Source organism: Lycium barbarum, chromosome 4 (genome assembly GCF_019175385.1).
Source record: "Lycium barbarum isolate Lr01 chromosome 4, ASM1917538v2, whole genome shotgun sequence".
NCBI lineage: Eukaryota > Viridiplantae > Streptophyta > Magnoliopsida > Solanales > Solanaceae > Lycium > Lycium barbarum.
The window spans coordinates 26,573,988-26,589,211 of NC_083340.1; the positions used below are offsets into that span (position 1 = coordinate 26,573,988).

General features: G+C 36.3%; 1 protein-coding gene across 1 annotated transcript; it reads right to left on the reverse strand.

Annotated features, from left to right (window-relative positions):
* Window positions 1-5,751: 5,751 nt before the first annotated feature.
* LOC132635655 (la protein 1-like) lies at window positions 5,752-9,473 on the reverse strand. The gene is made up of 4 exons (XM_060352132.1): window positions 7,513-9,473; window positions 7,268-7,410; window positions 6,705-6,853; window positions 5,752-6,107 (listed from the first exon to the last, which is right to left on the reverse strand). Exons 1-4 carry the CDS (start codon window positions 7,637-7,639, stop codon window positions 6,086-6,088), a joined length of 441 nt encoding a protein of 146 aa, XP_060208115.1. The 5' UTR covers window positions 7,640-9,473; the 3' UTR covers window positions 5,752-6,085.
* Window positions 9,474-15,224: the final 5,751 nt, after the last annotated feature.

Below are 15,224 nucleotides of genomic sequence, written 5' to 3' on the forward strand. Positions count from 1 at the left end.
TTGCAATGGCCTTTTCAGCTGCATTTGGTGTATGAATAAGTCGGTGAAGGAATGAATATTTTCAATGACTGTTAATCGGGTGAAGTTTACTAAAAATTTATAACAGCTTAGTCATCGAGACATTAAAATGCTCATAATCGAATAGCTATATTATCTTCTTATTAAATTTCAATAACTAAATTGCTGGAGTTTTCAATTTTTTTTTTTTTTAAATATTAGGTATCCAGCTCGTCGATATGAACTTTCAACGAATGAAATGTACATCAAGAAATTGTAATGGTTTTTCAAATTCATTTGTTGTATGAATAAGTTGGTGAAGGATAAAAAATTTTTTGCATGAATGTTAATGGGGTCACGGACAAATTTTTAACTACTTAGTCATTGAGATATTAAAATGCTCATAATCAAATAGCTATATTATCTTCTGATCATATTTCAGTAAGTAAATTGCTTGAATTTTCGAATTTTTTAAAGGAATATTCGGTATCCAGCTTGTCTAGATGAGCTTTCAATAAATGAAATGTCATCAATAAAATTGCACTAGCTTTCTCAACTGCATTTGGTGTATGAATAAGTCGGTGAAGGATTGAATATTCTAGACAGTTGTTAATCGTTGAAGTTCACAGACAAATTTTTAACAGCTTAGTCATCGAGATATTGAAACGCTCATAATCAGATAGCTATATTATCTTCTTATCACGTTTCAACAAGTAAATTGTCGGAATTTTGAAAACTTTTAAGGAATATTAGGTATCTAGCTCGTCGAGATGAACTTTCAACGAAGGAAACGTCATAATAAATTGTAATGGCTTTTTCAATTGATTTGGTGTATGAATAAGATGGTGAAGAATTGAATATTTCCGATGATTGTTAATCAGTGAAGTTCACAGGCAAATTTTTAACGACTTAGTCATCGAGATATTAAAATGTTCATAATGAGATTGCTATATAATCTTCTTATCATATTTCAATAAGTAAATTGCTGGAATTTTTGAATTTGTTTAAGGAATATTGATATCCAGCTCGTCGAGATGAACTTTCAACAAATGAATTGTCATCAATAAATAATAATGACTTTTCAACTGCATTTGGTGTATGAATAAGTTGGTGAAGGATCCAACGACTGTTAATCAGTGAAGTTCACGAACAAATTCTGAACGGTCTGGTCTCGAGATATTGCAATGCTCATAATCAGAGTGCTATATTATCTTCTTATGATCATATTTTTAATTAGTAAGTTGCTGGAATTTTCCCCAAAAAAAAAGGAATATTCTCTATCCAGCTCGTCGTGATGAACTTTCAACAAATAAAATGTCATTAATAAGTTGTAATGGCTTTTTCAATTGCATTTGGTGTATGAATAATTTGGCGAAGGATTAAATATTTCTAAAAACTGTTAATCAGTGAAGTTCACCAACAAATTTTTGACGACTTAGTCATTGAGATATCAAAATGCTCATAATCAGATTGCTATATTATCCTCTTATAATATTTCAATAAGTAAATTGTTGGAATTTTCAATTTTTTTAAGGAATATTTCGTATTCAACTCATCGAGATGAACTTTTAACAAATGAAATGTCATCAATAAGTTGTGATGCCTTTTCCAATTGCATTTGGTGTATGAATAAGTTGGTTAAGTATTGAATATTCCAACGATTGTTAATCGTGATGTTCCCGAACAAATTTTTAATGACTTAATCATCGAGATATTAAAATGCATTTGTTTCATTTTCAACGGCTTGTTGTGGAGAAACAAAATGAAGCTTTAAAATACCTTCTTTTAACTCTGTCCACTTGCTCCCTTAAACTTAATAACTACTTAATACAAATTTGCGACATACAATTTTTGTCTCTAAATTACAAAAGTTCATTTGTAATCCAATTTAGTAAGGTATGGTCAATTTTTTTTTGCTATCTACGAGTTATTTAGCGACAGATTAGCAATAAATTTCGTAGCTAATTCTTTTTTCTTTTTGAAGTTTGATGGGCACGAATCCGAGTCATCTCCTCCTCCTTCTCTTGCATATAAGCTTCCTTGTTTATTGCAAGTTTATGCCACCCGAAAAGATCACTCTTAAAATAACTATAACAAACTCAACAATAAAAGTGAATAAATTAAGAGCTTGGAGAAACAGTCACTTGCAATTTTAATTATACTAAATAAAAGAAAATACTAGATAAATGACACCACAAAACTCCCATGAGAGTTAAGGACATAGTTAATGAACAACAACTAGCAGTTAGTGGAAAATGTTCATTCACTTTAAAAGAGAGAAATTAGCTACATAATATGTCGCTAAATCGTTCGTAGCTAATAATATGTTGCTAATCCATCGCTAAATAAGATTAGCGACGGATTTTGTTGTTTAGCTAGAGTTTGTCCGTCGATAATCCCTATTTTTAAAGTGATAGGGAGAACAACAATCAATAAATAGGTTTAAAAAAATTAATGTTCATTGCGAGATGGCTGCATATAGGGGGACTGGATCCCCTCCGGTGATGATCTGCTCAAGTTCCTCCAGTGGTGCCTCAAATTAATGACACGTGGCTCTTCAGCATTTTAATGGACTAGATCTGATTTATTAACCAACACACTTAATCATGGTCAGAATCTTTTCTTACCGTTTCTCTCCTCTTAGAACCTTGACTATCACAGACCAGTTCTTTCCTTTTTTCTTCCAATTATCTCAAGAGAGAAAGAAACAACAGTAGTTTTAACAATCAATGGCTTGTTAGGAATTAATGGGATAATTTCTTAGTCTTCTAAACTTGAAAGCAAATTCTAGTTATGGATGTACTACGATTTCTCCCTGTTTGCCAATGACAATGTAAAATAACTTGCCTTTCCTCGCCCCTGTCCGACCGGCTCCTTTCATCGAATCAAATACAACAGTTGAAATTTTATTGCAGACTTCTAGATCTTAATTTTGATCTGCACCAACGAAGTTGTTGTTTCTGGTTTTAGTTGGTGTTGGATTTTCTTATGTATACTGTATAGGATAAAAGCCGTCGACACCAAGTGGACGTATCAAAGGATGACACGTGGCGATGGTGACATGTCAGATTTGAGTCAGCAAATGAGGGGCTCCGGGAAAGCATAACGACGCTCCGGAGGAGTAACTTGGCAGCCGCTACCGGAGACAGAAACTACAAAGGGTCCGGAGAAGCATGCCAACTCACGGGTCAAACGTCATTCAATGTGCAACCGTTACAAGAAATCCCAAATCTTCCTCCGATCTTAAATGTGCATTATTTCCATTCATTGTCATAGCATTAAATCCCTTTATTACCTTTTATTATCTTTGGCATTAATATCGATAATGAAGAGGGCATGATTTGTGGATCCTGCACCCCATGCTCTATTATAAATAGATGTGCTCACCTTATTGTAAGGATCATCTGAAAATATATACAAGAATTAACCTTGCTCTTATTTTGCTCTTAGTTCCTAATTGTTTTTGTTCAACTAAGCTAAGATCTGATTGTTCGCTTGCCCGGAGGCCGGAGGCTCTTGCTCAAAAGCTTCTCCAAGGCTCAAGCTATTGCTTTGAATTCCTTTAGCTTTCTTTATAATTATCTTGCTTAAATTTACATATTATCTCATTATTCGGTCATACCAATCCACGTATGCTTGATCACGTACACAAATTCAACTGTAGCGATTTTTCGTGTAAACATGTACATTAATAATTCGATTTATATTATGAATCTGATTAATTCTAAAGAATAAACAAAGGCGAGAATTATCAGCGGAAATGACAAGCTTAGAACTCTCCGATGATTTACTGTGCCAGGCTTGATTGTACTAGATTATTTGTCACAGTGACAGTGAACTACTTTGACTATGGTTAAGTGTTTTGGTTAATAAATCAGATCTGATCCGTTAAAATGTTGAAGAACCACATGTCATTAATTTGAAGCACTACTGGAGGAACTGGACCAGATCATCACTGGAGGGGATCCAGTCCCGCATATAGGGGGACCTTATGAGGTTAAGAGAGTACCTAGGAGTGTAGATTATTTAAGCTGAATAAAAAAATTAGGAAGAATTAGGAAGTTGAAAGCTCTTAGTCAACAGGAAATTATAAAGTTGAAGAATTATTATGGAGTTAAGAGAGTAGCTACTAGTGTATGAATGATCAGTTGGTGAGAGTTTGAATATTTTTGACAACTGTCCATCTTTCATAGGTATGTGTGGCTAAGTTTCTTATTTTACGGTTATGTGAACTTATTAACATAATTGCTATGGATTTTATGTTCTTTCATTGATTTTATCATATTGAGCTATTTATTTAAATTTTGTTCTCAAGTGTTCAATTGTTTAAGTATCAATGGACACTATCATCTTTATTCGAACTTGAAAAAGGGGTTTTAGGATTAATGGCATAAGATCAAATTTACTGAGTCTGTAAACCGTAGGCGTTAGGGGGAATCATGTGTGAATTGAATATGGATATGATGATACCTAGTCATCTTAGCTAAGTAATACACGAATTCTTTATGCATAATTCTTTTAGTTCTAATCCCATAATAAACCTATAAGTCAATAATCCAAATAAATGAATACCATTAGACAAATACAAGACACAAGATTGTCAATAACCATCATTATAGGTTTATTCATGTTCATATTGAGGAGCGGAATTAGCGTAGAGTTTATGAGTTCGGTCGAACTCAACAGCTTTAGATTAAAGTTTGTATTGATTTTCAAAAATTCACTGAATTTGTACACATTTTAATTTACAACTCACTAACTTAATAGAACTACAATCTGAAATTCATAAACTTCAAATCCTTACAACACCTTTATCATTTTTTTGCACGGATTTCCCTTCAAAAGCGTTGACTTTAATTTTTGCCCTTCGCTTGAAAAAGTGGCCCGCTCAGTCAAAAAAAAATCGCATGGCAAGGCTTCGCAAAAAGTCTGCTTTAAAACTCTGCCTTAAGGCAAAAACAAAACAAAACAAAAAAATATTACTCTGCTGGAATTCTACAAAAGTTAGGCTTAACTTTTGCGACGGAACTCTGCCTTGCGAATTTTTTATTTTTTTACTGAGCCAGGTTCGAACAAAAAAATTCAAGGTATTTTAGGCAAAGAACAAAAATAAAAGACTACGCGAATAAGGGCAATGTGCAAATTGCCCCACCTCTATTAATATTAATTTAATGCAACTCATTCTTTGATACCTTAGCTTTCACGACTAAATAATTATTTATAGCTTGATCACAATATGTAGTTTATAGTCTGTTATAGTCAGCCCTGATGAAAACAATACTTGTAACAATAATTACATGTGCAACCACATATATTTGTTATTTGTTTGGAAGGCATAAATGTAATGAAAACTTTTACATCGCGCCTCGTTCAACCTAATCTAATCTAATAATTAGTATAATAGATGGGATAAGAGTCAAAATTATATACTAGCTCCAAACCACATATCCAAATTAGGGTTGGGTATAAATACCGAGAAACAGAAGAACCAGACTAAATTGAATTAATTGAGTTTTTCAGTTTAGGTTGGTTACGGTTCTTGTTTTTCTAAAAGTTCGGTATTCGATTATAGGGTTGCGGATCTTCAGTACTTCGGTTTAACCGTTGTTCTTTCCTGTATATCAAATTTGCAATTGGGGAATAACCAAATATAACATGACATTGCTCTACCTGTATATTTATTAACCATAAAGAAGTTAAGTCAGATACACTGAGAACGCAATTGTTTGTTTGTAGGGAGCTGCTACGGTAGAGTTGGGGTGCAATAAAGTTATCATTACATACCCCAAACTGTAAGCCAGTGCAGAAAATATGTTAACAAGAGATGAAAATTGAGAAGTAAATGACGTCAACTTAGAATAGCTTTTTATGAATTAGAAAGCATAAGTACTTGGAACACAACTTAAAATAGCTTTTTATGAATTAGAAAGCATAAGTAACCTATTTTTAATTAAAAAAGTAACTTATTAATCAAGCCCATACCCAAAAAAAAATTAGAAAAACCAAACTTCATACCGACTTTCAAGAAACCGAAGAACCGAACCGAACGCCATCCCTAATTAAAACGGAAAAGTATCCACAATGTTCTTCAATATCTTTGTTGAACAAACCTGTGAAACAAATTTAGGAACGTGTAAACAGAAAGAACGGACAATTTCTTTGCTAATTTTGTAAGAGGTATAAACAGAATCTAAAACAAACAATTTTCACTAATAAAGCAAAAGGTTGTACATATCTAAATAGTCTAAACGTTATAATCAACAACGATAATAAAAAACCACTACAAGTTAATCCTCATCAGATTCAATTTCATGAAAAATTCATAATCAACAACAATAACCACTGCAATTAATCCTCATCAGATTCAGTGTCTTACAAACTTCAAGTCTCAATAATCTAAACGTGATAATCAACAACGATTACCAACAACCACTATAATCTAATTCTCATCAGATTCAGTCTCTTCCTCATCATCGGATTGTATTACTTAAGAAAAGATGTAAGAACTAAAAAAATTGGTGTCATGCTGATTTTGCTCTGAATCTTGATGTTTTACTGGATTTTCTGGGGGTTCGGTACAGATATAATCGGATCCCTGGCAAGCTTTTCTAAGATAGTACGGCTAAGTGTTGTTCTTGGTGTTTTATCTGTATTGTCTTAGTACTGTGCTTCATTAATAAAATTACCCTATTAATAAAAATACTTACGTTGGTTTCAGTTCTAATTCGACTCCTTCGTAAACCAAGTTTTGGTTCACAATGTTAGCAGCATCTTCTTCACTGGAGAACTCAACCAGAGCAGCGCCACAAAACACCCTTTTGTCAGCTACATGACGAGGCAGTCTCACACTGTTAACCTAAAAGAAGAAGCAAACAAAAAATCATTGACTGGCAGCACACATTTTACTATCTTGGTTATCTTTTGTTCGTGCAGTGCCATTTTGGAATATCAATGCAAGTAACCGAAAATTCACAGTGGTCAGCCGGAATTATGGATATGTCAAGAAGGATACAGCATAAATCAATTGTACTGGAACACCAAAACAATTTCAATAGCTGCTCATCATGCTAAGTTGCTAACAGTGTGGGAATGTATTTTTAAAAGGAATAAGAATATTGAAATGTTTTATTTTATCCCAGCCCACCCTCTTTTCCCCCTTTTTACCAATATTTATCAGTTTAACAAATAGAATAAAGATAGAAAATTTCAATATAAGTAAGACAAGAACAACACTTGAAAAGTAAGGCAAGAGCAAAGTTAAAGACGACACCTTGCCATGCTGACTAAAGAAGGACTCAACATCTTCAAGCTTGACACTGTATTCCAATGGAGAAGCAGCAATCGTCCTAACATCAATTTGCTCAATAACCTCCTCAGGCTTTGCAAGCTCGCTGACTCTACCAACTCTCTTCCCTATAATATAAACCAAGTATAATCAGCCAATTTACTATTATGTCATCCAGTAGTGATCAAAGAGAACAACACATTAAAAGCAAAACCAAAGAAAGAACGTACCATCTTCCGAAATCTTAAGAGAAGAAGAAGCTTTTAAAGCCTCAACAACAGATTGTATAGTATCATCTGATATATCTTCTGGCTTTGCATCCCCCAAACCTAAGTGACCACTCATCCGTGAAAACATACATATCAAAGCTAAATTGACCACTATAAAGCTTTAGTTAAGTACTACAATACATTTTACCCAAGAAAACATACAACAAAAACAATCATTAATATCCATTTGGATCCGTTTCACTTCAGTACCCAGAATTATGATGATTCTTTGAAAATTGACTGGTTTTATTTGCCAGTCTACTTATTACAGCTCTCCTCCAATATCCGGTTTGACACCAACAGAGTTATCCAGAAATACATACAAGTCCAAATTTAGGTGAGTTTAAAAAGAAGTACTAGTCTTGTGCATATACTTCCTGAATTTCAAAAGACCCGCACAACTTTCTGATCACATTATAAACAACATTCTTCCAATACCTCAATGATTAAAGAGATCATCTTTTTTTTTTTCTAAGGTTAAAGAGTTCAATCTCTAGCATGAATGTCAAAGCTAAAGTTACCACTATTTAGCCTTTTGTTCAGTACTAGTCATAAGTCAATTTTCTTGGAACACAACTTAAAATTGCTTTTTATGAATTAGAAAGCATAAGTAGCCTATTTTTAATTAAAAAAGTAACTTATTAATCAAGCCCATACCCAAAAAAAAATTAGAAAAACCAAACTTCATACCGACTTTCAAGAAACCGAAGAACCGAACCGAACGCCATCCCTAATTAAAACGGAAAAGTATCCACAATGTTCTTCAATATCTTTGTTGAACAAACCTGTGAAACAAATTTAGGAATGTGTATAGAGAAAGAACGGACAATTTCTTTGCTAATTTTGTAAGAGGTAAAAACAGAATCTAATACAAACAATTTTCACTAATAAAGCAAAAGGTTGTACATATCTAAATAGTCTAAACGTTATAATCAACAACGATAATCAACAACCACTACAAGTTAATCCTCATCAGATTCAATTTCATGAAAAATTCATAATCAACAACAATAACCACTACAATTTAATCCTCATCAGATTTAGTGTCTTACAAACTTCAAGTCTCAATAGTCTAAATGTGATAATCAACAACGATTACAAACAACCACTACAATCTAATTCACATCAGATTCAGTCTCTTCCTCATCATCGGATTGCACCATGTGTTATCTTCATAATTTTTTGCAAATTTAGCTTCGAGTTTATCACTTTTGAATCAACTCTGCAATTTGACTTCATATCGCTTCCATTTTTTGAGATGTAGAAGCAATAGACTCCACGAGAAACGCAGAACTCCAAGCCTGTAGACTCTATGGTTAGGAGAGGGTGACGAGGTTAGTTGGAATCCGAGATTCCTGAATATTGCTAGGATATTGTCCGGAGGAATGACGGCTTCAGAAGCGAATTCATCAAAGCTCTCACAAAAACATCCTCTTTGCAAAAGGCATCTATGACACAGCATACGAAATTATTCCCTTTGCAAAGGGCATCTATAACACCGCATATAAAATTATTCCATTTGCAAAAAGCATTTATAACATCGCGTATAAAACTATACCCTCTGCAAAGGGCATCTGTGACATATCTAATAAATTATAGAAACCCAAATTCTTATACAAAGAAACCACGGTCGAAAATCGATCTAATTCAACAAACACAAGCAATCAGCAACATCAAGTTTTACAACATCCTTAAACTCAAACCAGAAGCTTAGACAACTCTCATCCTTAAATCCTAATTTGGAAAGAAAACGGAAGAAAGCCATTGAGGCGAAGTGGTAAGTTCTACGTGAAGGAGGCAGAGAAGATATAAATAGAATATAAACGTGTGGTTGCTAGGGTTGCCGACACATGAGATTGCACATTTGTACTCTCGTTTTTGCACTCTATATTCTTTCTTTTTCCTAAAATAGTTGCTTTAGCTTTCCAAAAGTTGCATAAGCACACCTATACTTACTAGGGGTTTTCATGGTTCGATTTCAGTGGGTTATTGATTAAAATCTTTAATCAAACTAATTTAGTCGATTTTTAAATGTCTAAAATTATAACCAAACCAAATAAAATAGTAACCATCGGTTTAGTTATTGTCAGTTTGGTTCGATTTTTTGGTTTATCACTAGCAGCCATGAGGCTTATCAGTAAAATATTTTTTTTAAACAAACTTATCAGTAAAACATTAAAAAGTTAAAAAAGACATGTCTTTTTTTTTGTTCAAACGATAACTTTTATTTATAGTTTAAGGTGGAACATACATCACAAAAACATTTTCACTATTAGTGACAGTGTAGTACTCAAGTTACCCAAAGTTGCTAAACTATTACATATAGAGCTAAAAACTAACTTAGTAGTGGCTGCACATTTTTGTCATCTTAAATTCTTAATACACATACGTGGAAATAAAGTAGAGCATAGGAGCTTTTGGTTGTTGTTACAAACATACATACTAATTAAACTTAAAGACTATCTAAAATTAAAATGAAAATATATGAAATAAAAAAACTTTTTGTAATGATTCCAAACTTTGGGGCAGTACTTGCCTTTTGCCCTCAATTCTCCCATTTTATTAAAAAAAAACTTTGCGTCGTAATGATCCCAAACTTCAAATGTTTTTCTATCATTATCTCCAAGGCTAGGGTCTCGACTACAAGGAGTTGTTCTTTTCTGCTTTTTAGGAAGATTACCCACGGAAGAAGTATTAGGGCATTAACATGTGCTTGAGTTTTACTAATGCTATAAATAATTTATATCATTAACCAGGTCGTATAAGATAATTATAAATAAATTTTATATTAAATATTAATTAATAATCTAATAAAATAATTCATAACTAATTTATTATCACATGTTAAACTACTTGGCAATTGGCGTAAACAGATCTTTAAACCCTTTTCTCTAATATTGTACTTAAAAGATGTTCTTTTTTTGCTTCAACTGATAAAAGGAAGAGATACTATGTGTTGGTAATAGGGGTGTGCGAATCCCCGTTTAATCGATAAATTGCATTGGAAAAAGTGTTATTCATCAGTATAGGTTATTGGTTTATTGATTTTTAAATTGCTATATATTTTTTATATCGACCTATCAGATAGGTTATCAATTTACTTAAATGTTAAATCGATAAACCAATGAGGTCCTGTTATTTTTATCTTTTTATCCCTTATTATATAAAAGTAGCTTTAGAATTCAAAACTGTATCCCCAATTTTCTATTTCCCTTTCCTATATTAGCTTGACTATAATAAATTGAAGTTTGTTAGATAATTAAACAGAAATGTGGTTCATAACTTACCAAAGACTCACTACTCGGTGAATGATTGCATTGTTATCTCTTCAATAAAAGAAAGTGAAATTTACCATCTTATATGATCCATTTAGTAACACTAAATTTCCTAAAACAACTTCACCAAAACTAAACTAAATTGATGCTAAAAGGTTGTGATTTTGCATTAGTTGTTTGTTGTGGTAATACATGCTAATGTGGAACCCGAAGAAAGTAAATTTGGCTTAGAGGTACATAATTGAAGAAAGTACATATTAACAAATGAAAACAAGAAACTAAAAGTAGGTTATCTTGAAAAGCAGATTGGCCATTGGCCCATACTAGACATCTTCTTATCAGCTAAAAACTAAAAACCGAACCGTTAAGGATTACTAACTGATTGACCGATAACGAATATTTTATTGATTTAATTATCGTTTAGAATGTTTACGGACCAATAACCTATATAAATGAACGAATAACGTATATTTTTTTGTTTGAGAAGGCTTCCTCTCTCCTCTGATCTCCAACTCTCCAACGGTAACATCTCCTCCCTCCCTCCTCCCACCCCACCCGCCACCCCGTCAGGCGACCAGACTGCACCACTGCCCAGGTAACTCCGGGGACCAGGTAACGCCAGCCACTTTTCCGGCCAGATCTACTTTTTTCTCTCTTTCCTTTTCTTCTTCTTCTTCTTCTCTTCTCCTTTTCCCCTTTTTTAGCTGCTCCTAGCGTTGCCAGAACACAGCTGCGTCATCGCCGGAGACTTTTTCCGGCACCATTTTCCGGCCAGCCCTCTCTTTCTCTCCTTTTTTTTCTTTTTTCTTTTTCTTTTCTTGTCCCCCTCTTCTCTGCTACTGTTTCAGGTCTCTGTGAGAATAATTCCGGCAATGAACAGTGAACAATAACTCCGGCAGTGAACAGTAACTCGGACGTTGAACAGTGTTTTCCGGCGGCGATCAGGTTCATTTCAACTGGAGTTGGTACCTCCGGTTGTCATATCCATTATTTGTCCATACACTTGTAGTTACATTTTTTGCTAACTTTAGACTTTTGAATAATTTATTAGTTCATACTCATTTTCGTGGCTTTGCTTAGTGATGGTAGACTAGGGTCATGTTCTCGTTGGGGGACGGGGGCGAGGGTTAGGAGGGGTAAGTGGGTTAAAAGAGCGTCTAGGTTGAGAGTAGGATCTTGGAACATTGGAACGTTAACGGGGAAGTCCATAGAGCTAGTTAAGATTCTTAAAAAGAGGAAGATTAATATAGCTTGTATCCAAGAGACCAAATGGGTAGGTCCTAAAGCTAATGAGGTAGACGGGTATAAGCTGTGGTTCTCTGGTAGGTCGAAGTATAGAAATGGGGTGGGCATTTTAGTAGATAGTGAATTAAGGGATCAGGTGGTAGAGGTTAGGAGAGTCACTGATAGGATGATGTCGATTAAGGTGGTCGTTGAAGGACTCACTTTGAACATTATTAGTGTATATGCGCCGCAAGCGGGCTTAGGCGTCGAGGAGAAGAGGCGCTTTTGGGAGGATTTGGACGAATTAGTGGGAGGCATACCGCCTACTGAGAAGCTATTCGTGGGAGGTGATTTCAATGGACACATCGGACCTATTTCGGAAGGTTATGATGATGTGCATAGAGGCTTTGGCTTCGGGGACAGGAATGGAGAAAGAGTCTCACTTTTGGATTTTGCAAGAGCTTTTGGGTTGGTGATAGCCAATTCGAGTTTTCCAAAGAAGGAGGAACACTTAGTAACCTTCCGTAGTTCGGTGGCTAAGACTCAAATAGACTTTTTACTCCTTAGGAAGGATGATAAAGGTCTGTGCGAGGATTGTAAGGTCATTCCGAGCGAATATCTTACAACCCGACATAAGCTCTTGGTAATGGATTTAGCGATTAAGATGACGAGGAAGAAGAGGGTCGTGGAGGACCGACCTAGGATCAGATGGGGGAGTTTGACCACTATTAGTGCCCTGGAGATGGGAGAGAAATTGAAGGATATGGGGGCCTGGGATAGTAGTGGGGATGCGACCAGTATGTGGGATAAGACGGCTAGTTGCATTAGGGTGGTAGCAAGGGAAGTGTTGGGGGTCTCGACAGGTAGTCGTGGTCAGCATCGAGGGGACTGGTGGTGGAATGGAGAAGTTCAAGGGAAGGTGGAAGCAAAGAAGGTGGCGTATGCGAAGTTGATAGAAAGCAAGGATGAGGTGGAGAAATGGACGAATACAGAACTTTATAAGATGGCGAGGAAGGAGGCAAAGTTGGCGGTTTCGACGGCAAAAACGGCAGCTTTTGAATGCATGTATGCTGAACTAGAAGAGAAAGGAGGGGACCAAAAATTGTTCAGGCTAGCCAAGGCGAGGGAGAGAAAGGCACGTGATATGAATCAAGTAAAATGCATCAAGGACGAGCATGACAAAGTATTGCTAGAGGAGACTCTCACTAGACGGAGATGACAGTCATACTTCTCCAAACTCTTGAATGAAGAAGGGGACAGAGACATTGTGTTGGGTGATTTAGAACATACAGGAAGGCGTCGCGATTTTGGCTATTGCAGGAGTATTAAGGTTGACGAGGTTAAGGGTGTTGTTCGTAGGATGCGCAGGGGAAGAGCGACCGGACCTGACGAGATTCCGGGGGAATTCTGGAAGAGCGCGGGCCCGACAGGTTTGGAGTGGTTGACTAGGTTGTTTAATGTCATCTTTAAGACGGCATTGATGCCCGAAGAATGGAGGGCGAGTGTAATGATCCCTCTATACAAGAATAAGGGAGATATCCAGAGTTGCAACAACTATAGAGGTATCAAGCTGCTAAGCCATACTATGAAAGTGTGGGAAAGGGTGGTGGAGATGAGGGTGAGGAAAGGTGTGTCTATTTCAGAAAACCAGTTCGGATTCATGCCGGGACGTTCAACTACAGAAGCCATCCATCTTATGAGAAGGTTGGTGGAGCAGTATAGGGAGAGGAAGAGGGACTTACACATGGTATTCATCGACCTAGAAAAGGCTTATGACAAAGTTCCAAGACAGATCCTATGGAAATGCTTGGAGGCTAAAAGTGTACCTGTGGCGTACATTAGGGTGATCAAGGACATGTATGAGGGAGCCAAAACCAGGGTGAGGACAGTAGGACGAGACTCAGAGCACTTTCCAGTTGTGATGGGGTTGCATCAAGGATCAGCTCTTAGTCCGTTTTTATTTGCCTTGGTGATGGGTGGATTGACACGGCAAATTCAAGGTGAGGTGCCATGGTGTATGCTTTTCGCAGACGACATAGTCCTGATTGACGAGACTCGTAGCAGAGTTAACGCTAAGCTGGAGTGTTGGAGACATACTCTGGAGTCTAAAGGGTTTAAGCTGAGTAGGACCAAGACAGAGTACTTGGAGTGTAAGTTCAGTGAAGCACCTCAGGAGGCTGACTTGGAAGTGAGGCTTGGTATCCAGGCCATCCAAAAGAAAAGTAGTTTCAAGTACCTTGGGCCTATTGTGCAAGGCAGCGGGGAGATTGACGATGATGTCACACATCGTATTGGGGCAGGGTGGATGAAATGGAGACTTGCTTCCGGAGTGCTATGTGACAAGAAGGTGCCACCAAAACTTAAGGGCAAGTTCTACAAAGTGGTGGTTAGACCGACTATGCTGTATGGGGCGGAGTGTTGGCCAGTTAAGATCTCTCACGTTCAAAAGATGAAAGTTGGCGAGATGAGAATGTTGAGATGGATGTGTGGCCACACCAGGAGTGACAGGATTAGAAATGAGGATATTCGGGATAAGGTAGGGGTGGCCTCGGTGGAAGACAAGATGCGAGAAGCGAGATTGAGATGGTTTGGGCATGTGAAGAGGAGAGACACAGATGCCCCAGTGCGGAGGTGTGAGAGGTTGGTCATGGATGGTTTCAGACGAGGTAGGCGTAGGCCGAAGAAGTATTGAGAAGAGGTAATTAGACACGACATGGCACAACTACAGCTTACCGAGGACATGACCTTAGATAGGAGGGTTTGGAGGACCCAAATTAGATTAGAAGGCTAGTAGATAGTCTCGTTATCCGTTCTTATTAGTAGTCGCATTATTGCAATATAATTTCTTGTTGATTATCCTGTGTTATCTGTGTCGCTTGCATTATTTCATTTCCATATCGCTTTGAATCTCTTATCCGAATCTCTTAACCTTATCTGACTTCTTTTTATGCTTTTATTGAGCTGAGGGTCTTTCGGAAACAGCCATCCTACCTTGGTAGGAGTAAGGTCTGCGTACACTCTACCCTCCCCAGACCCCACGATGTGGGATTTCACTGGGTTGTTGTTGTTGTAACGTATATTTTTTTGTTTCGATTGTCATTTAGCATATTTAGAAACCAAACCAAATCGACCAGCAAACAGCCCTAGTTGGTAAAGCAAGCAAGGTTGAGATAC

Bases quoted from the DNA above. Each gene is read 5' to 3' on its own strand.
- LOC132635655 (XM_060352132.1), bottom strand. From the start codon at position 7,639: ATGTTTTCACGGATGAGTGGTCACTTAGGTTTGGGGGATGCAAAGCCA. The intron at 7,411-7,512 runs GTACGTTCTTTC...TTTATATTATAG, and splicing joins TCTTAAGATTTCGGAAGATG to GGAAGAGAGTTGGTAGAGTC. The intron at 6,854-7,267 runs GTGTCGTCTTTA...TTCTTCTTTTAG, and splicing joins TCTTTAGTCAGCATGGCAAG to GTTAACAGTGTGAGACTGCC.